Raw genomic sequence first — 21,670 nt, forward strand, 5'->3', positions numbered from 1 at the left:
ACTCCGAGTTTATTTTTAATTTAATTATAATCTAGAAATGAATGAAATACTGATTTGCTTCTAAATAATAATAATAATAATAATAAACAACTTAACATTAAAATCAATTATTTATCATACGTTACTTATTTCTGACTTTTAATTTTTCACTTTTGTTTTTCGAACTTTACCTACTTGTGTATTTTTGTTCACTTTTTCGTTAAAATCAAAAGCCGTTTCAAATACTCTTTTTAACAATTTCGAAAACATTTAAAAAAAAGTGAGGCTAAATGGCAGATGCCATCAACTAAAGTGGTATAATTGCAAATACACATAGAATATAGTGGTTTTTTTGAAAATTTGGATTGTTTTTCCACAAAAACAAACAAGTCTGAATTAATTATTTGAGTGGTGGGAGGAGTGCCTACGTGGTCTGATCACAACTTCCTCGAAACTTCTTACGACGAAAAAAACACAAAGAAAACGCACGTGCTAATAGCGACTACAAACGCTGTGTTACCGCCAAAAAAAAAAACATCAAGGTGAATTCTAATTTTTTGCTTCAAAATTTTTTTTTTATATATATATATATTCAGAATCAAATGGTTTGCAGGGTTCGCTCGAGAGCTGATGCGCTGTCGGGCGTGAGAGCGTGGGTGAGAGCTGAACTTGGACTCTTGAGTGCGTACATTATGTTTGACAAAATGTCTAACTGAATTTATTGTTGGGGGTTTCTTTTTTTCTTTTTTTTTTTTTTAATTAAAGGGGCCCCTAATTTGTAGTTCATTAAATAAGAAAAAGAATGTGATGTTGTCTTGCTAAGGTCCTGGAACTGTTTATACTGCTGAAAACTTTGTTTAGCTCAGCTGTTTACTACATATTGGATTCTTATAGTCCATTCTTTGGATGGTTATATGCATCTATTGTCATATGGTCCTTATGCATGGAGAAAATGAATAACAAGTATTTTGGGAAGAATTTTGGAGAAATGTTTTGTGAGGATATTTGAAATGAATAATTGATATGTTTGTTGTCAGTATTTGCTATTATCCAGGAAACCATTTGAAAAATACATTTGTTTACAGGTATAGTTTCCCAAAACCATAAGTTATCTTTTAGGGAAGTTTCTGAAAGTTGAGTTGCCAATGGCGTTAAGACGTATGCTTGGATTCTCTGATGGTGAATTGATGAGGTCTGATTCAAAACCATGTAGTCGATTGATGAGGCAAACTGCTGGGATATTTACTGTGGGAGGAGGTTTAGGCTTTTGGGTGCTTTGTCGCTTGCATTATGGTGTGTCTCCTTTTGCAATTTCTTCTATCTCTGATCTTTGTTCTCTTTAATGTGATCATCAAGCATGTATATGTTTTTTCTTGAACTTAATGATCAGATTAGGGAAAAGTTTTGTGCCATTTCTATTATCTTGATCCCTTGATTGTTTTCATCCATTTAGTATTCATGCTATTTTGATAATATTAAAAGCTGGGACGCATTTGGTAGAACCAGATTTTAGTATTTCATATGATATTTTGCACAACTTTATCAGACTTCCTGGGAAACAAGTCAGAGGTTTATCAGGCCTGGACATGGATTAAGACTAATGTTATTAACTTTTTTTTCAGGCGTTTCAGAAATAAACAAAAGTACTTAATGCAGTAGAAGTTTCTTGTAACAATGATGTTCGTGAGGCTAATTAAAGTTTTTGGGGTTTGAGAAATAGAAGTGGATATTTATACTTGAAAGGATATCAAGTAAAGAGTAAGTTGAGGAATCAATCTTGATGCATACACATCTGAGCAGATCGAACCATGATGTCTTTCCAGAAGAAAACACATTCTTAAGAGTGATGCTTTGAGATTGAACTGTGAAATACTGTTTATTTGCTCATTTGGCTAAAACCAATCTGTTGTTTCCATGTGGAAAATTTTCATCATTCAAAGGCAATTTCTTCCTTTGTTATACTTGCTGTAAGTTGAAATAAAACATCTGTTTTTGATACATACTCAGGTCCTAGAATCACAGTTCCTCGAAGCCTCAGATGGGCTGCTTGCGGGGCTGTCTCTATGAGCACAACCACAGCTTTACTGGTTCGACTACTTAGTCCTGAATGCGAACCACAAAATATAGCGGCTTATGATTGGAAAAAGTGATGCTTGTTCTTCCAAGAGTTGAAGTTAATCCAGAGGTGTGTTGTAGATCCATGGTTCATCATTAACGATCCATTAGTTAGATAATCGAGCTAGATTCTGGTTTGGGTCATAAGATATTCTTATTATTATTCTAAACTGCATGAAGACTGTTGCATTTGTGATTTTAATCAGTTCACTGAACTCTTTCCCAAGTATTTGCAAGTTTTCTAATTTTTGCTATCGTCAATTCTTCGTCAATCTTTTCAAAATCCTTAATTAATTATTATATTAATTTGGTAGATGCAGATATCATGTATACTTTCATGAACATGTGACATGTCGCTATCCGATATTTTTCTTTGTACTTTTATATAATAATAATAATGTGTTGTTAATGTGAGTATATAATAAAATATTTATTCTTATGTCAAACAAGAGGAAAAATATTATGTATTTATCTTTCAAAGTGAAACGCTGTAAAAAAAAACAATAATAAAAAAAAAAGTAAAAAAGAAAGAAAGAGGTCCCCTCAAAACTCCATTATTAAAGTCGTATATTTGATAGACTTGACTCTAATCCTAATGTTTGAATGCAGGTCAATTCATGTAATGATTGGAAGACGTTGTATAGCTTTCAAGGTTGTTTTAAACACAAGAAAAAAAAACACAAGAGTAGAGCTTCAAAAATATTTTCTTAACCGAGGATAATTGAGCCTAGCTTCCCATGTTTGGCTGGAATTAGGTAAAATGCCTAATTAGAGTATTCGTGTTAATTTAAAATTTTTAATTTTTGAAATATTAATTAACTTACTATTTTGATTTAAAATTCATTGTAAATCATACACTTTAACGTTCATTTTTTAAACTGCTTTTCGCAAATAAAAATTTATTATTCTAGGCCAAATCACTCAAAATTCACTTTGAATCGATGTAGCTCCAGTAACTGCCCAAATAACCAGGATTCTAGCCATATGTTTTAATTCAAAAGAAAAACCTAATTTTTAATGTACAAGATAAAATTAATAAGAAATAGAGAAAATATCATAAAAACTACAAAAACTTATCCACCTGAATAATTATTTAATTGACTATAATTTTTTTTATATATAAAAGTTTATTTACAAAGTTATCAATTTTAATATAATCACTAAATCGTTTTAACATAAAATTACTTTATATATATATAGGAAACAGGAAAAATTAATTGACAAAAACTTGTGTGAGACGGTCTCACGGGTCGTATTTTGTGAGACGGGTCTCTTATTTGGGTAATCCATGAAAAAGTATTATTTTTTATGCTAAGGATGTTACTTATTATTGTGAATATCGGTAGGGTTGACTCGTCTCACAGATAAAGATTCGTGAGACCGTGTCACAAAAGACCTACTCAAATTAATTTACAAGGACACAACAATGTATTCATTGGATTATAGTGTGTGCAATGTTCTCTTTTTGATTCTTTGCATATTTCCCATATAATAAATCTGATCAAAGCACGAGTCTTTCTTTTCGTCCCTTCTCTGGAACTGTATCAACCAAATCTTGCTGGCCCAGAAGATTTCACGCCTGAATTCAAATAATCCATCGCCCTCGAAATCCCTTTCGAGATTTTTTCAGCCTGTTTTGAGACCCCTTTTCGGTGTTTGCCCGGGGAGCTGCTCTACTGTCTGATCAAGGATTCAGTCTTCTTTGTGACTGTTGCTTGAATTTGGGATTTGAGGTTGTATTTTTCTTTCAAAAGGTCACTGATGATTTAAAGATTATGTATTGCATGTGTCGTGAGATAGTTTCGCAGTGCTGATTATGTAATTTGTTGGGGGGGATGTGTTAGAGGGAAGAGTGCGGACTGCATCATGCTGCAAATTTGTGCATTGATGTTTGAATTCTTCTGTATTGGATTCTCCTGGCTCATACAATTGTCTTGTGGTATCGAGGACCCAATGTTTTTTTTCCTCTAGAGGATAAATTTAGATCCCCAATTACCTTCGGGTGGACTCTAGTCTAACCCGTGCCTCGATTGAATGACCAGTGATTCGTATGTGAAAGAAAGAAAAAACTTGTGTTGGGCTATCAAGTTCATGCATTATGCTGTTTTTTTTTGTACTATTGGCTCTAGACACGAGAAAATACCATATAGTAAGAGTTGTTCTCCATGGACGACTAATTTTATGCGGATTATGGATTTTTAAATATTGAGGTTGTAGTTGCTCTAACATCTATAATGGTTCTGTGAATATGATCTTCTTGCCACACCTCTCCAGTTATAATTTTCTGAAATCGTATATCGCCTTTTCTTTTATCAGCTATGATATGTTTTATACCTTTCCTAAACTTCGTGATATTGAACAGTGAGAGGCATGCCAGTGAACAAAGTCATTGCCATCTGTCAGTCAGGTGGTGAATTTGAATCGGACACAGATGGTGTGTTGTCGTACAAAGGCGGAGATGCTCATGCGATGGAAATTGATGATAGAATGAAGTTTAAACATTTGAAGCTGGAGGTAGCGGAGATGTTTAATTATAATCTTGATACGATGCGCCTCAAATATTTCATTCCCGGAAACAGAAAGACCCTTATAAGCATATCAAATGATAAAGACATCAAGCGTATGATCAAATTTCACAATGATTCGGATACAGTAGAGATATTTGTTGTGACTAAAGAAATTATTTCCCCTGATGAGTCCAGCATGCCGGGCAGTAGGTAGGTTTTTAGTTATTTAATTTTATACTATTGCTGTATATTTTGCATGCACACGGTAAAATTTCATCCTGCAGGTCAAGTAGAACAATTTTTTTAGAAAACCGGGGGCATGAGGATACTTCTCCAACTTTGATGACCAATGTAGTGGATGATATGAATATGCCTAATCTCCTGTTTGATGCTACTTTTGATTTGGTTGGTGATAATAGCCATGACGGACTGCCAACTGAAATGCCTGTTTCGGAAATTCAAATGCCAGTTTCTTTTGTTAATTCATATGCGGAAAAACATGCTAAAGCTGCACAGCAATGGACGAACAACATCACTGGCGTGGGTCAAAGGTTCAGCAGCGTAAATGAATTTCGAGATGCATTGCGAAAATATGCCATTGCCCATCAGTTTGCTTTTAAGTACAAGAAGAATGACGGCAATCGGGTGACTGTGAAATGTAAATCAGAGGGATGTCCATGGAGAATTCATGCATCAAGATTGGCTACCACCCCATTGATTTGCATTAAGAAAATGAATTCAACTCATACATGTGAGGGGTCCGTGCTAAGAACCGGATATCAGGCTACAAGAAGTTGGATTGCTGGTATCGTGAAGGAAAAACTGAAAGTTTATCCCAACTATAAGCCTAAGGACATTGTTAATGACATCAAAGAGGAATATGGGATCGAGCTCAACTACTTCCAGGCATGGAGGGGAAAAGAGACTGCTAAAGAACAGCTTCAGGGTTCATATAAAGAGGCGTATAGCCAGTTACCATCTCTGTGCAAGAAGATAATGGAAACAAATCCTGGAAGTCTAGCTACCTTTTCCACTAGAGAAGACTCAAGCTTTCATCGCCTCTTTATTTCATTTGATGCTTCTCTACATGGGTTCGAGAGAGGGTGCCGGTCATTGCTTTTCCTCGACAGCATATTTCTGAAGTCAAAATACCAAGGCTCACTCTTGGCAGCGACAACTGCTGATGGGGACGATCGAGTTTTCCCTGTTGCTTTTGCCATCGTGGACATGGAATCTGATGAGAACTGGTGTTGGTTTTTACAACAATTGAAAAGTGCACTGCGGACGTGTCACGGAATAACTTTTGTGGCCGATCGAGAGAAGGGTCTGAGAGAATCAATTGCTGAAAATTTTCACGACCAGGACTTTTACCACAGCTTCTGCCTACACTATCTGTCGGAGCAGCTTATTAGAGATTTGAAGGGGCAGTTTTCTCATGAAGTGAAGCGACTTATGGTTGAAGATTTGTTTGGTGCTGCTCGTTCCCCTACCTCCGAAGGTTTCCACCAGTATGCAGAAAATATAAAAACCATTTCAGTAGAAGCATACAATTGGGTCATGCAAAGTGAACCTATTTACTGGGCCAATGCATTCTTCCAAGGTGCAAGATACAACCACATGAAATCCAATTTTGGTGAGACGTTTTATAGTTGGATATCTGATGCGCATGAATTGCCAATTATCCAAATGGTTGACACAATACGGAGTAAGATCATGGAGTTGATTTATACCCAGCAGGTAGAATCTAATAAGTGGCTGACAAGATTGACTCCATCAAGTGAAGAAAAGATCGAAAAAGAGAGCCTGAAGGCTAGGACTCTACATGTCCTGATATCGGCTGGCAACAAATTCGAAGTTCGTGGAGACACTGTTGAAGATGTTGATGTTGATAATTGCGATTGTTCTTGTAAATCTTGGCAACTTAGCGGTTTGCCTTGTTGCCATGCGATTGCTGTTATTACTTGCCTTGGTCGCGACCCATATGATTATTGCTCGAGATACTTCACAGCAGACAGCTACAGAATTACATTTTCAGAGTCAATAAACCCCATTTTGAATGTAGAAGGTCCCTGGCAGAATGGTGGTTCTGTAACCGTGACCCCACCACCAACCCGTAGGCCACCTGGCCGGCCCACTACCAAGAGAGGCGGCTCACAAGTTGGGCGACGCCAACTCCAATGCAGTAGATGCAAGGCTACTGGGCACAACAGGTCGAGTTGTAAAGAGTTTTTGTTGGAGTGATGTATTAGGTAGGTTTATTGTGCACTTTCTTGCTATATCAATTTGCTGTCCTTTTAAGATATGATGGCTATCACATTCTTCCGAATTCGCGATAAATGGAAGGGGTGTGTAACATAGATGTTTCAGTTTCTTCTTCAGTGGGAAAAATATGGATCAAAATAAATAGCCGGGCTACAGTTCTTGGTTAAAGTCCTGTGATTATTTTGATCTTCCTTCCAACTTCTTGTTCTCTGGAAACCAGATGATGTTGGTAATGCGGAAAGGAGTAGAGAGAGACTGCTGAAGTCATGACTTCCTTAGGTTGCAATGTACATATTTTAACATCCCATTTCAAGCTAGATCCCCAAATTATTTTCTGTACTTGAATAAAGACTTTTATATATTTAATGGAATCCCCATGATACCTTGAGCAAATTCATCTCCATGAGTTTTTTTTTTGTTTTTTTGTTTTTTTTAAATTTTTAAGTCTATTGTGTTGCAATTGTCATACTTATTTGGAGATCGATTCAAAGTATTCATATTTTATACGAAAAGAATCCTTTTCACTCCCAAAAACATAGTCAAACAAGAAGTTGGGTTTTATCTAGCAATCAATCATCCGATGGGATTGTCAAGGCTTGAAGTTGGAAATTGTTGTACTGAATATTGTACTAGTCGATCGTATGTTTGATGGTACAGTTCGAGTACATATAAAAATGCTAGTACATTCTGTACTACATGATCATTTAATTGTACAAATTTTCTACATAAGTGTGTCTCTCTCGGACAACACAACTCCCATAAAAGCAAAATCTGAATTATTTCCTCTGATTTCAGGTATATCCTTTGGTGGTTGGCCAATTGAGAGACGGGGAGACGGGGGCGAGGCTGAGCATGAGATGGGTATAGGTATAGGCTCCTCCCGGTTGCCCTTTCCATGCACTGCCTCTTCCCTGGCTCTCCTCTATTTTTTTGGTCCACCTCGAATAATTTTGCCATTCGACACTTTAGGTTACTTTTGCATTCGAGACATGTGAATGAGACTTCTGTATTTCAGTGGCGCCGGAAATGAAGCTAATTGTCGGACGGGTTTTTTTCCCGAAACAAAATACTCTTCTTTCTTCTCAAAGATTCTAACTTTATTGCAATTTGAACTGTTGGAAGGCTTTGTGCTTTAATTANTTTTTTTTTTTTTTTTTTTTTTTTTTTGGAGCAGATATTGGTGCAATCTATTCAGGACATGGATAAATTTGATATGAATTGGATGAATGTATATCGAAACGAACGAATATGATTATATTTCAGAAGATGATTGATCGTGAGGCGGTGATTGATTGATATATTTGAGTACAGTGGAAGGTTGTATGAATAAATTTGACTATACAAGATGGGAATTTCGTAGCTTATAATTTAATTTTTATTTTCGGAATTTAAGTATTTCTCAAACAGTAAGAACGATTAGAAAATATTGTATGGATTTTGAATGATGTTTTTTTTACTGCTTATTATATCATTTGGTGTAATGGATAAAAATATTAATAATACCGTTTCTATTTTATAGATAAGTTATTGCAATCTAGCTCTCAAAAATATCAAGCAGTCATGTTTAAAAGATTTTATTAAAACCAATTTATTACCCCCATCAAACGCAATTTAACGGATCTCTCGCTCAATGGTCATCAATTCACTTAAGAAAGAAGCAAAGGTATTATCAACTTCGTGGAAGAAAAGATTGACCGAGCGATGGGTACATCAATGTGGGCGGATAAATTTCCAATGGCAAGACTACGCAATCTTAGTGCCTTGGTGGTGGATCACTCCCCGATCTTGCTAGAAACAGAGGTCAAGGAAATAGCTTTTCGTAAGTACTATTTCCGTTTTAAAAACAGTTGGCTTAGAGAACCTGACCTTAATTCGATCATGGAAGATTTTTGGGTTAGAAATAAAGAAATTGATGTGATGCGAAGACTTACATTCTGCCCGGAGATGTTGTATCCATGGGGAAAAACAGTAGATGGAAACTTCTGTACCAATATCTGAAAATGCAAGGAACAATTGGAGAACTTGAGTGACAAATATGATGAAGAATCCATCACTGAATTCAAGAAACTTAATGAACGACTTGCTTAGATTTTTGGCGCCAAAGAGCAAAACAATACTGGCTTAAAGATGGGGATAGGAACACTCGGTTCTTCCATACTTCGGCATCGGCCAGAAAACAAACAAACAAGTTAAATCGGCTTACAGATGCCAATGGTAAGTGGAAAGAAGAGCAGAACAATATATGTGAAGTGGTCCACAACTACTTTCAAAACTTATTCTCTGAAGATGATAACACTTCCAACGAAGTGTTAAACGAGGTTCAACCTCGCGTGACAGATCGACAAAATGAAGAAATGTTAATGTCTTTCACGACAAAAGAGTTTATAGAAGTTGTCTTCGACATGAAACCGGATAAATCCACAAGCCCCGATGGCTTTAACCCGGCATTCTTTCAACGGTTCTGGACACTAATTGGGACAGATGTAGTTTCAAGTTGTGTAGGGTTGTTACATGATATGAATTTTCCTCCTACACTCAATGACACAAATGTTGAGTTAATCCCAAAATGCAAGAGTCCACAGTCAATTAAAGATCTTCGCCCCATCTCTCTTTGTAATGTGTTGTACAAAATCATCTCCAAGGTCCTAGCAAATCGACTAAAGAAGTTGATGCCCCACATCATCTCATCATTTCAATCCGCTTTTGTAGCAGGTCATTCCATAACAGATAATGCTCAAATTGCTTTTGAAATCATCCATCACATGAAAAGACAAACTCGAGGAAAAACGAGAAATGCGGTTATCAAAATTGAATTCTCAAAAGCATATGACCGCATTGACTGGTCTCCTTCTTTGGATCATGGAAAAAATTGGCTTTGCACTTAAATGGATCCGGTGTGTGAAATTGTGTGTTACCACCGTCAAATACTCTGTCCTTTTTAATGGGCAGGCTATTGGACCTATGACACCACATCGTGGGCTTCATCAAGGTGATCTTCTATCTCATTATTTTTTTATCTTATGCATTGAAGGTTTATCAACGCTCATCCGGAATTCTGAGAGGCTGGGATAGATTCATGGGATTAAAGTTTGTCGTGGGGCTCCATTAATAAGTCATCTCTTCTTCATCGATGACAGTATGCTTTTCTTCCTATCCAATGCTAATGAAGGGCAGAATGTGAAGAACATTATTGAATAGTATGAGAAAGCTTCAGGTCAGGCCATAAATCTCTCAAAATCCGGCATTCTGTACAGTGGTAATGTTCCCAATATTGAAATGACAGTTATATCATATCTATTAGGAATCTCGACAGCATTGTATACAAGTCGATATCTTGGTCTCCATTCATTGATTGGAAGAAACAAAAAACGGATTTTTCTTACCTTAATGATAGAGTTTGGGCATGATTACAAGGTTAGAGAAAAAAGCCACTGTCAAAAGCGGGCTGTGAGATCCTCATCAAATCAGTGGCTCAAGCAATTCCAACATTTTGTATGTCTACTCTCCTCCTCCCTCCCTCCTTCTTTGGTAGAAGAAATTCAGAGGATGATCAACTCATTTTGGTGGGGCAAAAAAAAAAATGCATCCAAAGGGTTGAATTGGTTTCGATGGGAAAAGCTGTGTGTCCCAAAAGAATTTGGTGAAATGGGCTTTCGAGACTTCTATGGTTTTAACTTGGCAATCCTAGGAAAACAAGGATGAAAACTCTTTAGTGATCATAATGCTACAATTTGTCGTATCTACAAATCTAAATACTACCCGAGAGGAGATTTCTTAAATGTCAATCTAGGGCATAACCCAAGTTTGCTTGGCGTAGCATTTTGGCTTCTCAAGTAGCGTTAAAGAGATGCTATAGATGGAGGATTTGTGATGGCGGTCATATCAATATTTGGAAGGACCCGTGGCTTCCTGATCCCTCAAATTTCTTTGTCGAAAAACCTATGATTCCGGAGTTACATGATTGGACAGTGCAAGATTTGATGGTTCCAAGCTCACGGGAATGGGATCATGACATCATTGAAACTATTTTTGAGGACATGGATACTAAAGCAATAATCCCACTAGGACCGATACAACTCCAAGATAACCGAATCTGGCATTTCAGTAAGAATGGTGCTTACACAGTGAAGTCAGGCTATCATATGTATATTAGCTTGGATGTAATTCTTAAGTCAAAAAAATCCATGGCGACTGGAAGGCAATCTGGAAGTTGGATGTCCCTCCGAAAATTAAAATTTTCCTCTGGCGAGCTTGTAGAGAGTGCCTTCCTCATTGCATTAATATGTAGAAGCGTGGAATTCCTTTATATGTGGTGTGTAACATGGAACTGGAGACCTCATGGCATACATTTATTACCTGCCCATTTGCACGTGAATGATGGGACAACGCTAAGTTGAATCAGGTAGTGGACTCCCACGTAGACATAGCAGAAGGGTTCATACAGTAGTTATTCAAGATCATCCAAGACCTAAGTGGAGCAGAGTTGAGCAAGTTCGTAGCTATCCTCTAGGTAATCTGGAAACAAAGGAATTCCATGTTACGGAACAACCACATAGATACCTCATCTAAAGTGGTAGTTACAACAATGATTTTCCTATATGACTGGATATCTTTATAAAGGAGCAAAAAAGAATCACACAAAGCAGGTACAAAAAATCAAACTTGTATTTGGACACCATCCCCTATTGGCGCTGTAAGTTGTAACATTGATGCAGCCTTCTTCGATGACATAAAATCTTCTGGGGTAAGTATGGTGGTGTGAGATGATGAGGGAAGATTTTCTTACGGCCAGAACTAACTTGATCAAAGTACTTTGTTGTGTCAAAGAAGGAGAAGCAATAGGCCCACTGGAAGCTCTGTCTTGGATCCACAATTCAGATTATTCAAATGTCTTTTTCGAGGTGGATGCACTGACAGTCCACCATGCTATGACGGAAAGAGCTGCTGATAGAACGGAGTTTGGAGGCATAATAGGTAGACGTAGAAACATTGTAACTACAAACCAATGTTTTCTGTTCATTTTATCCATAGACAAACAAACGAGATTACACATGTGTTAGCTAAACATTCTCATTTTTATGTTAGTTTTTTGTTTGATAAGAGACACCAACGTATATTGATTATCTTATGAGTCTCTATTGTATATTTCAATATTTAATGAGCGCCACTGTGTCTTCAAAAAAAAAAAAATTGAACTGGAATTGACCATAACAACATCGTAAATATAATCCGTCATATTGTCAGCTCAACTCTCTCTCATATCTCCCGCCCTGAGAAACCCTAACTGGCATTTCTCCTGCGATTCCATTTTTTTTTTATTTTCTAAACTCGTCAAAGTGTAAAAGATGATGATAAAACCGGAAACCACCACCACCACCGCCACCGTCTCTTCCGCCGTTGTAGCATGCGGCAACTGCGGCGTGGAGGAGCAGCGTCTTCTCCACCATGTCCGCCACCGCGGAATCTTCCGCCGTCTCTGCACTACCTGCGTTCTCCGCCTCCATGCACAGTCCTTCTGCCCAACCTGTTTTCATGTCTACCCGTCAATCCCTTCAAACGACGCCGTCATCAACTGCTGCAAATGCTACTCCTCCTCTCACTCCCACTGTGTTTCATCGGGATCCACGTCCCTTCCCAGCCCGTACGTTTGCCCCCTTTGCACCAACCCCAATACCCCGATTTTTAAATTGAAAACGGCCAAGGAGGCGAATGTTGAATTTAACGAAGGGAATGAGGATTTTCAGGTGATTGATAGAGACGCGGCGAAGAAATTGTTGGCTGCTGCTAAAATTGCATCCACATCGATGAATAAGGCAGTGGTGGCGGCGAAGTTGGAGGCCGAGAGAAGGGCGAAGGAGGCAGCTTTTGCCAGAAAGAGGGCGAAGGAGGCATTGGAACATGTCGCGCATTTGGTCATGAAGAAGAGGTTGAGCAACAAAGAAGTGGCATTGTCTGGATCGGGGGCTGGTGGAGTTGGTGTCTCTTATTTGGGTATTAGTGGTGCTGCCGGTCTTGGTGGTGCTAATGTGAAGAGAGAGAATAATATGAATGTTATTCTTGGTAATAGAAATGGGAATGTGGGTGGTGTGGATTCTTTGGTGGTTACGGAGGAGAGAATTGTTGATACTAAAACGAATGTAGATGAAGTAGATAACTCTGCTCGGGTGTTGGCTGCATTAAATGCGGTTGAACTGAAGGAAAACGATAAGATAAGTGGGATATCGGCACAAGAAGTTGAATTGGGCGCACCTGTAAATGATGATCACGCGGTGATGGATGTGGATGAAAAGGCTAGGACAAGAGGGGTCGCAGGAGAAGAAGTTGCAGAATTGATGTTGGAGGGGGACAATGGCAACAGTGAGACTGCGATATTTGCGCATGTGGGGGTTGATGAAGTTGATCACGATATGCAGGGAGATAAACAAGAGGAAGTGAACGATGAGGTTGTTTTGGTTCAACCTATGGCAGATCAAATGGAGTCGATGGAGAATGGTAATTGTGGAGAGCAACACGACAATGGGACTCCACTATAGTTCATTTCTCCATGGGAATGTTTTCAAGATTGTGCAGAATGTCGTGGTGAGATTTTGAAGATCTAGGATTGGACTTGCTGGTTGAGCTATTATTTATCTTAAGGCACGCCACCAACTTTTCCTGGTTTCAGCTTTTATTGAAAGGCTAGTTGCAAGCCTTGCATTTGTGATCACATGGTGATTGATGATCATGTGAGTGCTGTCACTCTGTTTTTTTGGATTTATAGCTGTTGATCGTATACTGGGCTTTGTTTTTGTTTTTGTTTTTTATAATTCACATGTTAATTTTGTTTCTGAGCTCATGCCACCAAATGGTACATCTGCTTCAATGGTATAGTATTTTGAATGTGCAATCGATCCTCTGGTTTTATAAAGAATGATATGAAGGTCTCTGGCCTCAAGTGCTAGTAATGATGTGATCTTATGGTCATGGGGACTGAAGCTGTACCGGATCAGGGCAAACTTGTTCACTGATTTCTTGAGAATTAAAAAAGTCATATCTTCGATGACCAGAAATATGATTAAAAAAAAAAGCAAAAACATTATTATTGTCAAACAGAGGCACGGTCGATGAATTCTGTTATAGAATCTGTTATTTATAAGCGGAGAATACCTAAGCGTGTTCGGTGTTCAGCTACAGCATAGAATACCACGAAGTTTCAATGAAAATAGTGTCTTATCTGCTTGAACTGTTTGCGCCACGCTAGTTTCTTACACTCTATGAACACACACAAATGTATTCCAAGCAAATGTCGATATCAAGCAATATGCCGACCACTCCTAGTTCTTTGCTCGAGCTCCGAATCGGATCTGATCATGTATGCACACACTTACAGAATCAAGTTGAGTACCATTCAATGATCAGGAACAAATTTAACCCAATAACGTTCCCATGTCACTTGTCAGACCGGAAGGGGATTAGGCGTGTAATTTATCACATTTTCTCCAAGCCCTCTTCAAGTATACTACTCACATTATCTTTAACTACTGTTTCTTTTCTTCCAACAGAACCTCCCATTAACAATGCGTGAGTAGAAGCATTTGGGACCCAACCCTTGTCCAACATTAAGTCCACCATGTGTCTCGCCTCACGACTCCATCCCTCTCTCCACAGGCCATCGACCAGCATATCATACATTGCTGAATCAAGAGCACCCGCCTTGGAGACGAGCTTATTTATTGAAGGATAAATCGAATGCATTTGCAAATGGCTTGCTAAGTAACACAACAAGTAAGCTAATGTTTCTGAATCTGGAATCAAGCCCTCCAGGAACATTAAGTTGAAGACAGTAATGCAATCTCCTATTCGGTTCAGAGTAGCCATACTCTGAATCAAAATGCAATAAGTCTCCTTATCAAAGGTGCAGCCAACTACAATCATTTGTGAAAATATCACCAGCAGATAATGTTTCTGGTACGACTTAGACAAACCGCGCAGAATACTATTGTAAGTGGCAACAGACGAGGCCGTACCAGTGACACGAGCCAATGATAATAACATGATTGCTATGTATATGTTTCCATGTACACAGATTTTTTCAATCAACACACTGAATGAGGTGGATTGGAGAGTAAAACCTTTACTAGACATGTATGAAAATACTTCGGCAGCCTCTCGAGTTTTTCCCCTCTGGCATAGACACTCGACAAGTAGGTCATAGGAAAAAGAATCCAAAACCCAATCTTTCAATCTTACACGCTGAAACAATTCTAAAGCTTTCTTGACATTTCCATTGTTGCAGTAACCAACAATAAGAGCAGAATAAGTAGCAGAGCCTGGAACTAAAGCAGAAACAACCATTCTAGACAAACATTCCAACACTTTATTGATCCCTGTTTTCTCAGAGAGGAACCTCGTGAAGATATCCCAGGAACGAGTATCCGCTATATTCCTGTAGATCATTTCATCGAACATCTCTTTTGCCAGATGAAAATTGCCTCTGTCGCAATAGGACTCAAGAAGTGCGTTATGAACACAAGCATCTGTCACATTTTTCTCTTCTAAGAACTTCTTGGCCTCATCAAATTTGTTTAACTTACAGAACACTCTTATCATATCGAGATTGACTTCATGATCGGGTGAGAAGCTACTATCCATAATTTCTTCGAAAAGTTTGATCGCATCATCCATGCAAAGATGCTCACACAAACACCTGATCATGGTCTTGTAAATGACAAGATCTGGCGCAAAATTAGAGGCCTTCATCATCTTAAACAACCTCGTTCCTACTTCTAGATTTTGCAACCCACAGAATATTGGTATCACACGAGCATAAAAACGAGAGTCGAGCTCGCATCCAAGCTGAAACATCTCATTCAATATAACAATCGAATCTTCCACTCGATTCGTGGCAGCAAGACCACTTATCAGTATCTCAAAAGTCCTGCTATTAGGAATACATCCTTTCTTATGCATTCTCACATACTGATCCACAGCTGTATCAACTTTCCCATCTTCAAACAAAGCCTCCAACAGGTAATTCAATGTATCAACGTTTGGAAGTACTCTGGCTTTCACCATTTCTTTGTACACAAACAAAACATCCTTAAAATCTTTCTTCTCATCCACAAGTGCACCCATCAAGGCATTAAACACCTCTATAGAAGGCTTAAAACTACCTAAATTCATAACATAAAGAACCCTTAAAGCCTCATCGAGCCTCTGATTCCTAACAAACGAATCAATCAACACCAAGAAAGAATCTGCAAAACCTGGGAACTTCTCCTTTGCCATCTCATGACAAAAATCCTCCATTTTCTCCACATTTCCAGCCATGCCCAACTTAAGAATCATGTTCTGATAAGTACGAGCAGTGTGGTGGAATCTTTTCTGTAGGGCAGCCCATTCAAATAGCCTCACTGATGAGTTCAAATCAGGTGTGCTGTCCAATACAGAGATTAAGCTATCCGGGTGGAGCTTATCCTTTAAAAATTGCATCTTTGCCTCAAATGTCGAGGAATTCGAATGATTCTCGTCGGTGGCTTGGATTTTAATCGCACATGAAATCGAAGATAGGAAGGCGTTGAAAGAAACCCTACTTGAAATTCTCTCGACGGGCAAGAGTTTTATAGCCATTCAAGAAATCCAGAAAACGAATTGGTCTTTTTAACACAGTTTCATCTCAGAATATCATTGTCTTGAAACTGCAAAATTCCAAGTTAATTTTATTTATTTACTTGAAATCTTTCACTTAAAAAAAAACACGAATCTCTCTCATTAGTTCTTAGAAATTGGAATCTGACTCTTGGAGACAACTTGCTTGTTAATAAATGGAGGGGATAAGCGTCAAAATGTTTTTATGTCAACATGTTTAGTTCTAACACGAAAAAATAAAACATTATCAATCAATTTATAAAACAAAAAATCAGATTTAAATAAACCAAAACTTAAAATAAACAAATTTAATTATTTCCCACTAACAGCCACTATTAAATAAATTTATGTGATTTTTTCCTAGAAATTTGGATATTGCACGATTTTATAAAATAAAATAGGATAAATCTATCACTTTTTCCTGTTTTCCATGGAACACCTAATTTTAAAATATATTTTAAATCAATCACAAAATATTAAGCTACATACATATGTATTAAATAACTCTTAAACTTATTAATATAAATTCTTAGAACAAAAAAAATCGACATATCTGCGTATGTAGACGTGTAATATGTATTTACATACTACAAAAATTCAATCAACAATAATAAAAAACGAAATTAATTTAATAAGCTCATTAATTATTAAAAAAAAAATTTGTCCCATTAACTTTTTCTATATTGATTGATGTGCAGTGTAAAAAGGCCTACAAAGCAAGTGGACTGAGCTTGCGACTGAATTGAATAGTCAAATGTGTGTGTGGCTCCACATTCACAGCTGGCAAAGCACCCACTTTCCAAATTCCTATCTTTTATTTATTTTTTATTTTGAATATATATATATATATTTATTATTATTATTTAACATATATTTATATATACATTATTAAATTTGTGAGGCTTATTGTATCCATTATTAATTGGAATGTGAATATCATGTGTTTGACTATATTCTCAATAGTCGGTAATTGAAATTGCACTAACATCTCCGAGATTGTCTCCGAATTCAAAATAAAAAATATATAATGTTCGGTATTAAAATATAAAAATAGCTATACTCTATGTGTAACATTGACTCAATCCAATTTTCGTTGGTCTTGAGATTTGATTTTTTTATTATACATAAAATTCTAAAAATCTTTGTTTATTCGGAATAAATTATGTCTGTTGACAATCCGTTTGCGCACAGTTAAAGTCGGTTGTGTGTGACAAAAAATCAGTCATCATCTCTCGCTGGAACTGTGTTCTTGAAAATCAGATTTCCCTTTACCATGTTTGATGTTAAATATTTTATTCACTTTAAGAAAATGAAACCGATCCATGTAATTCTAATAAGTAAATGATGAGTTATGAAACCGATTTTTTTTTCAAACTAAATGCAATTATATTTATTTATTTACATTTATATTAATATTTATAGGATGACATTTCTGTTGACCCACCACTGATAATTCTAGCCTTGATTTCCCAGTGTTACATATCGTATATATGTGTGTATAGGTAATAATTTATGTTCATGCTCCTTACCGGAAACCACCACTAACAACAATTATGAATCCATTAATGGCACATTGATCATTATCATCACCATTTAGCATTCTCCAAGCTTCGGCTTTTCTTGGTTTTCCATTTGAGAGAGAGCTGTTTCTTGGCAAAGTTTAGATTTTTGGGAGTGTAGATTATATTTGAGCTTCTCTGGAGTTGAGTCTGCTTCTTTTTTAAGTCCGAGGCAATGTTATGGTGATGGGGTTTTCAAGATCCTGGCTTTGAAGGTTTCTCCGGCGTATACAGTTCCAAGAAAGGTAACATGATCTTGAAAGCTTTTGAAACGTCCACTTTTTGTTCTTGTAGTTATTATTTTTATTTTTCAAGGACATTTTACTGGTGTATGTTCAAGTGTGGTGAATTTTTTATGCTATGAACGATGGTGTACATTATCTTGGATCTTATGAGCATTTTGTGCTAGTTATGATCAGTATTTAAACCTTCATTTTTGTTATCTTCACAAGAAATGTTCGGCTTATTCAAACCTCACAATATAGTCTCCCTTTCTTCCTCAAATATGCAAAATTTGTTAGAGAAATGTCAATTTTTGTGTGTTTCTTGTGCTGACTCTGTTTGTCTTTTCAACACCCTAGAGGATGGCTTCCGGTCTTGATGCAGAACTCTCGAAGAATTCCAGCCTTTTCGGACTCAAGGTGTGGCAAATTATTGGAATCATAGTCGGCGTGTTTATTGTGGCTATCCTCCTCGTGTTGACATTTTATCTCACCAAAAGAAAGAAATCAAGAAGAGCTCAAGACAAGCTCCCTCTAAGCCAAATACCTACCGTTTCAAAGGAAATTAAAGAAGTGCAAGTAGAACAAGTTTCAGCGGATGAATTTGTTGCACGTGAAGGAATTCGTCTCACCATTCATGACAAGTCAAGCAACAAAGAATCTGATCCAGTTTTCGTCCATTTAGCAATGCCAAAAGTAAAAAATGCAGATAACAGCAGTCATTCTGATTCATTCCTTAACATGGATAAAGATTATCGTGGATCCGAGTTGGGAGAAGAAGGGAATTCGGGGACATTCAAACCTTCTTCATCGAATCCAATTACTGCTCCTTCACCTTTAAGTGGTCTACCTGAGTTTTCTCATTTGGGTTGGGGGCATTGGTTTACTTTACGAGATCTTGAACTAGCGACGAACAAATTTTCAAAGGAAAATGTTATTGGAGAGGGTGGATATGGAGTAGTTTACAAAGGACAGCTTATGAACAGCTCCCCGGTAGCTGTCAAAAAGCTTCTGAATAATCTGTGAGTTTCAATTGACGCTATTCTACATTATGATATATTTAGTGGGCACTCCTTTCAGAACAATTGCCTGTCCAGTTGTCTTGCGTGGCTGTCTATGTGGTGCAGCCATCGAAACATGGTGTTTGAATAGTTGTATGCTTTAAAAAAGTTTTGCATTTGACTGTAATCACCAAGTGTAATTTTTAGTCTCATGGCATGCACTCATGTACAAATGGTATGAGTTGCAAATTGGTCTTTGTATTGTACCTGAATCGTTAGTTATTTTCTTTAGTAAAATGGTAGTCGCTCTTCGATATATTTAGTTTTCATTAAGTTGTGTGAACATTAATATGTTTTTGTTTTTCATGTGCAGGGGTCAAGCAGAAAAAGAATTTAAAGTAGAGGTTGAGGCTATCGGTAATGTGCGTCATAAAAATCTGGTTCGACTTTTGGGATACTGTATTGAAGGAACTCATAGGTATTATTTCAGCGGCATCAAATCTTGTTAAGTTTGTGTGGTTGTAATTTGGATGACATAGCCAACAGAATAGTTCCTTTCTACTTTGCATTTGTAAACTTAATCTTATCTTCAAGGATGCTAGTTTACGAGTATGTAAACAACGGCAATTTGGAGCAATGGATTCATGGAGCTATGCGTCACCATGGATTTCTTACTTGGGAGGCGAGGATGAAGATTCTTCTTGGCACAGCTAAAGGGTAAGATGGCCAAGCTATAACTTTATTTCGAGTTTTTAGCCTTTTCCTTTTCGATCATATTAGGTCTCACCGCAAGTGATATGTATGCTGCAGTCTTGCGTACTTGCATGAAGCGATTGAGCCAAAAGTTGTCCATCGAGATATAAAGTCGAGCAATATACTAGTTGATGAAGACTTTAATGCCAAGGTATCTGATTTTGGTCTGGCTAAACTACTTGGTGATGGTAAAAGTCACATCACAACTCGAGTCATGGGTACCTTTGGGTTAGTTCTTTTTTCCATTTTCTTTGTGATAGCAGCTGAAATATTTCTAGATTGTACTCAAAAATGGAGATTGATGTAAGAACCATCCTCATCCACTTGTCCATTACTATTCAGATACGTGGCTCCTGAATACGCCAACACTGGACTTCTAAACGAAAAGAGTGATGTGTATAGCTTTGGCGTCGTACTATTAGAAGCGATCACTGGAAGGGATCCGATTGACTATGGACGTCCTGCTCCAGAGGTACTACTTCGAGTGTTACAAATATAAGAGTGTAATATATATTTGTAGATTTTTTTCTAATAATCGAGTCATCAGAATCTTGACAAAATCAAGTATGATCCCGGTAACATGTGAACCAAACAATTTCCACCTTAACATGTTTTCAGACAAGTCCTCTTTGACACTTAAATATATTACTCTTCAACAACTCTTATCGGCGTATTTTGGTTTTGTTTTGTCTTACACATCCTAGTATAATTCAAAGTGTGTGAAACTGCCGACATTCACAGGTTAATATGGTCGACTGGTTGAAAATGATGGTTGGAAGTAGGCGCTCAGAGGAAGTGGTGGATTCGAAAATGGACATGAGGCCACCAACTCGAGCCCTCAAAAGGACACTTCTGACTGCTTTGAGATGTGTAGATCCAGATTCTGGCAAGAGACCGAGGATGAGCCAGGTTGTCCGAATGCTCGAATCAGAGGAATATCCTATACCAAGAGAGGTCAGTGTTCCAATTCTTCAGTGTATGTATTAGGTTGTTAACATCAAAGTTATTCTTCTTACGACAGATTCAAGCAAAGAACCATGGTTTGATTCTTAAGATAACGTAAATGCAATAGGATCGAAGGCACCGAAGAACTCGAGAAAGTGGCGTAGAAATTGATTCTCAGCCGGAGAAAACTATGCAACGATAAAAAAGAAGAGGCCGAAGTAATTCTATTGAACATGCGCTGATGGGATACTAGTAATTTTTTAGCTATTCAACATTTTTGGAAGAAATGAGACTAGAAACGTGTAGTGGTTTGGTTATTGGAGTTTCTTAATACAATAATGTTAATATGGCAATACATTGATAAGATGTGTGATAGTTTCAAGAAAACAGTTCATATTTTCAAGAAAATGGTATATAAATTATTAGAAAAAAAATGACTTTCAAGAAAATGTCATGTGTGTGTGCACGCGCGCATATATGTATATTTGTATTTGTGTAGTAACCTAGTAACTCATGAGCTGAATGATACATAGAGTTATGGAACATTTTATAATTTATTAAAAGAAAGTGTTATTTTTGAAGTAGTTAAAATTTTTAGTTGTTCTTTTATTTATTTGAACAGTAGACCCTAATTTAATTTCTTCTAAGGTACGATTACATTATCCAGATTAATTAAGTAGCATAAAAATTCCTTGACTAAT

General features: G+C 37.2%; 6 protein-coding genes across 14 annotated transcripts in view; 4 read left to right on the top strand and 2 right to left on the bottom strand.

The window, feature by feature from the left end:
- Positions 1-21,670, bottom strand: part of LOC140986260 (aspartic proteinase oryzasin-1-like) — a 63,917-nt gene that overhangs the window by 4,858 nt on the left and 37,389 nt on the right. The window lies entirely within an intron of this gene.
- LOC140986262 (uncharacterized) lies at positions 387-2,337 on the top strand. 6 transcript variants are annotated; one of them, XM_073454383.1, is made up of 4 exons: positions 391-521; positions 593-635; positions 1,065-1,272; positions 1,987-2,337. In XM_073454383.1, the coding sequence occupies exons 3-4, from the start codon at positions 1,125-1,127 to the stop codon at positions 2,127-2,129; spliced, it is 291 nt and encodes a 96-aa protein (XP_073310484.1). In that variant the 5' UTR covers positions 391-521; positions 593-635; positions 1,065-1,124; the 3' UTR covers positions 2,130-2,337. The 6 variants fall into 6 exon arrangements, with proteins under 6 accessions (XP_073310485.1, XP_073310484.1, XP_073310482.1 ...); XM_073454384.1 differs by lacking the exon at positions 593-635 and having other exon boundaries at positions 387-521; XM_073454381.1 differs by having other exon boundaries at positions 392-635.
- Positions 3,557-8,363, top strand: LOC140986258 (uncharacterized). 3 transcript variants are annotated; one of them, XR_012176914.1, is made up of 4 exons: positions 3,557-3,827; positions 4,457-4,811; positions 4,886-7,910; positions 8,038-8,363. XR_012176914.1 is itself a non-coding variant. In XM_073454372.1 (3 exons), the coding sequence occupies exons 2-3, from the start codon at positions 4,465-4,467 to the stop codon at positions 6,840-6,842; spliced, it is 2,304 nt and encodes a 767-aa protein (XP_073310473.1). In that variant the 5' UTR covers positions 3,557-3,848; positions 4,457-4,464; the 3' UTR covers positions 6,843-7,260. The 3 variants fall into 3 exon arrangements, 2 of the variants coding, with proteins under 2 accessions (XP_073310473.1, XP_073310474.1); XM_073454372.1 differs by lacking the exon at positions 8,038-8,363 and having other exon boundaries at positions 3,557-3,848; positions 4,886-7,260; XM_073454373.1 differs by lacking the exon at positions 8,038-8,363 and having other exon boundaries at positions 4,895-7,260.
- On the top strand, positions 12,092-13,645 carry LOC140986180 (uncharacterized). Its single transcript, XM_073454238.1, has one exon. The coding sequence runs from the start codon at positions 12,209-12,211 to the stop codon at positions 13,394-13,396; it is 1,188 nt and encodes a 395-aa protein (XP_073310339.1). The 5' UTR covers positions 12,092-12,208; the 3' UTR covers positions 13,397-13,645.
- LOC140986178 (uncharacterized) lies at positions 13,968-16,605 on the bottom strand. Its single transcript, XM_073454237.1, has one exon. The coding sequence runs from the start codon at positions 16,470-16,472 to the stop codon at positions 14,331-14,333; it is 2,142 nt and encodes a 713-aa protein (XP_073310338.1). The 5' UTR covers positions 16,473-16,605; the 3' UTR covers positions 13,968-14,330.
- LOC140986261 (probable receptor-like protein kinase At2g42960) lies at positions 17,973-21,368 on the top strand. 2 transcript variants are annotated; one of them, XM_073454378.1, is made up of 8 exons: positions 17,977-18,294; positions 18,633-19,292; positions 19,645-19,749; positions 19,866-19,988; positions 20,082-20,252; positions 20,367-20,496; positions 20,766-20,978; positions 21,097-21,368. In XM_073454378.1, the coding sequence occupies exons 2-8, from the start codon at positions 18,634-18,636 to the stop codon at positions 21,169-21,171; spliced, it is 1,476 nt and encodes a 491-aa protein (XP_073310479.1). In that variant the 5' UTR covers positions 17,977-18,294; position 18,633; the 3' UTR covers positions 21,172-21,368. The 2 variants fall into 2 exon arrangements, with proteins under 2 accessions (XP_073310480.1, XP_073310479.1); XM_073454379.1 differs by lacking the exons at positions 20,367-20,496; positions 21,097-21,368 and having other exon boundaries at positions 17,973-18,294; positions 18,631-19,292; positions 20,766-20,969.

This window comes from Primulina huaijiensis, chromosome 10 (genome assembly GCF_012295235.1).
Source record: "Primulina huaijiensis isolate GDHJ02 chromosome 10, ASM1229523v2, whole genome shotgun sequence".
NCBI lineage: Eukaryota > Viridiplantae > Streptophyta > Magnoliopsida > Lamiales > Gesneriaceae > Primulina > Primulina huaijiensis.

Coding starts and splice junctions, on each gene's coding strand:
- LOC140986262 (XM_073454384.1), top strand. CDS start 1,125: ATGGCGTTAAGACGTATGCTTGGATTCTCTGATGGTGAATTGATGAGG. Junction 1,273..1,986: donor GCTTTGTCGCTTGCATTATG/GTGTGTCTCCTT, acceptor ATACATACTCAG/GTCCTAGAATCACAGTTCCT.
- LOC140986258 (XM_073454372.1), top strand. CDS start 4,465: ATGCCAGTGAACAAAGTCATTGCCATCTGTCAGTCAGGTGGTGAATTT. Junction 4,812..4,885: donor TCCAGCATGCCGGGCAGTAG/GTAGGTTTTTAG, acceptor TTCATCCTGCAG/GTCAAGTAGAACAATTTTTT.
- LOC140986180 (XM_073454238.1), top strand. CDS start 12,209: ATGATGATAAAACCGGAAACCACCACCACCACCGCCACCGTCTCTTCC.
- LOC140986178 (XM_073454237.1), bottom strand. CDS start 16,472: ATGGCTATAAAACTCTTGCCCGTCGAGAGAATTTCAAGTAGGGTTTCT.
- LOC140986261 (XM_073454378.1), top strand. CDS start 18,634: ATGGCTTCCGGTCTTGATGCAGAACTCTCGAAGAATTCCAGCCTTTTC. Junction 19,989..20,081: donor CTTCTTGGCACAGCTAAAGG/GTAAGATGGCCA, acceptor TGTATGCTGCAG/TCTTGCGTACTTGCATGAAG. Junction 20,253..20,366: donor CGAGTCATGGGTACCTTTGG/GTTAGTTCTTTT, acceptor ATTACTATTCAG/ATACGTGGCTCCTGAATACG.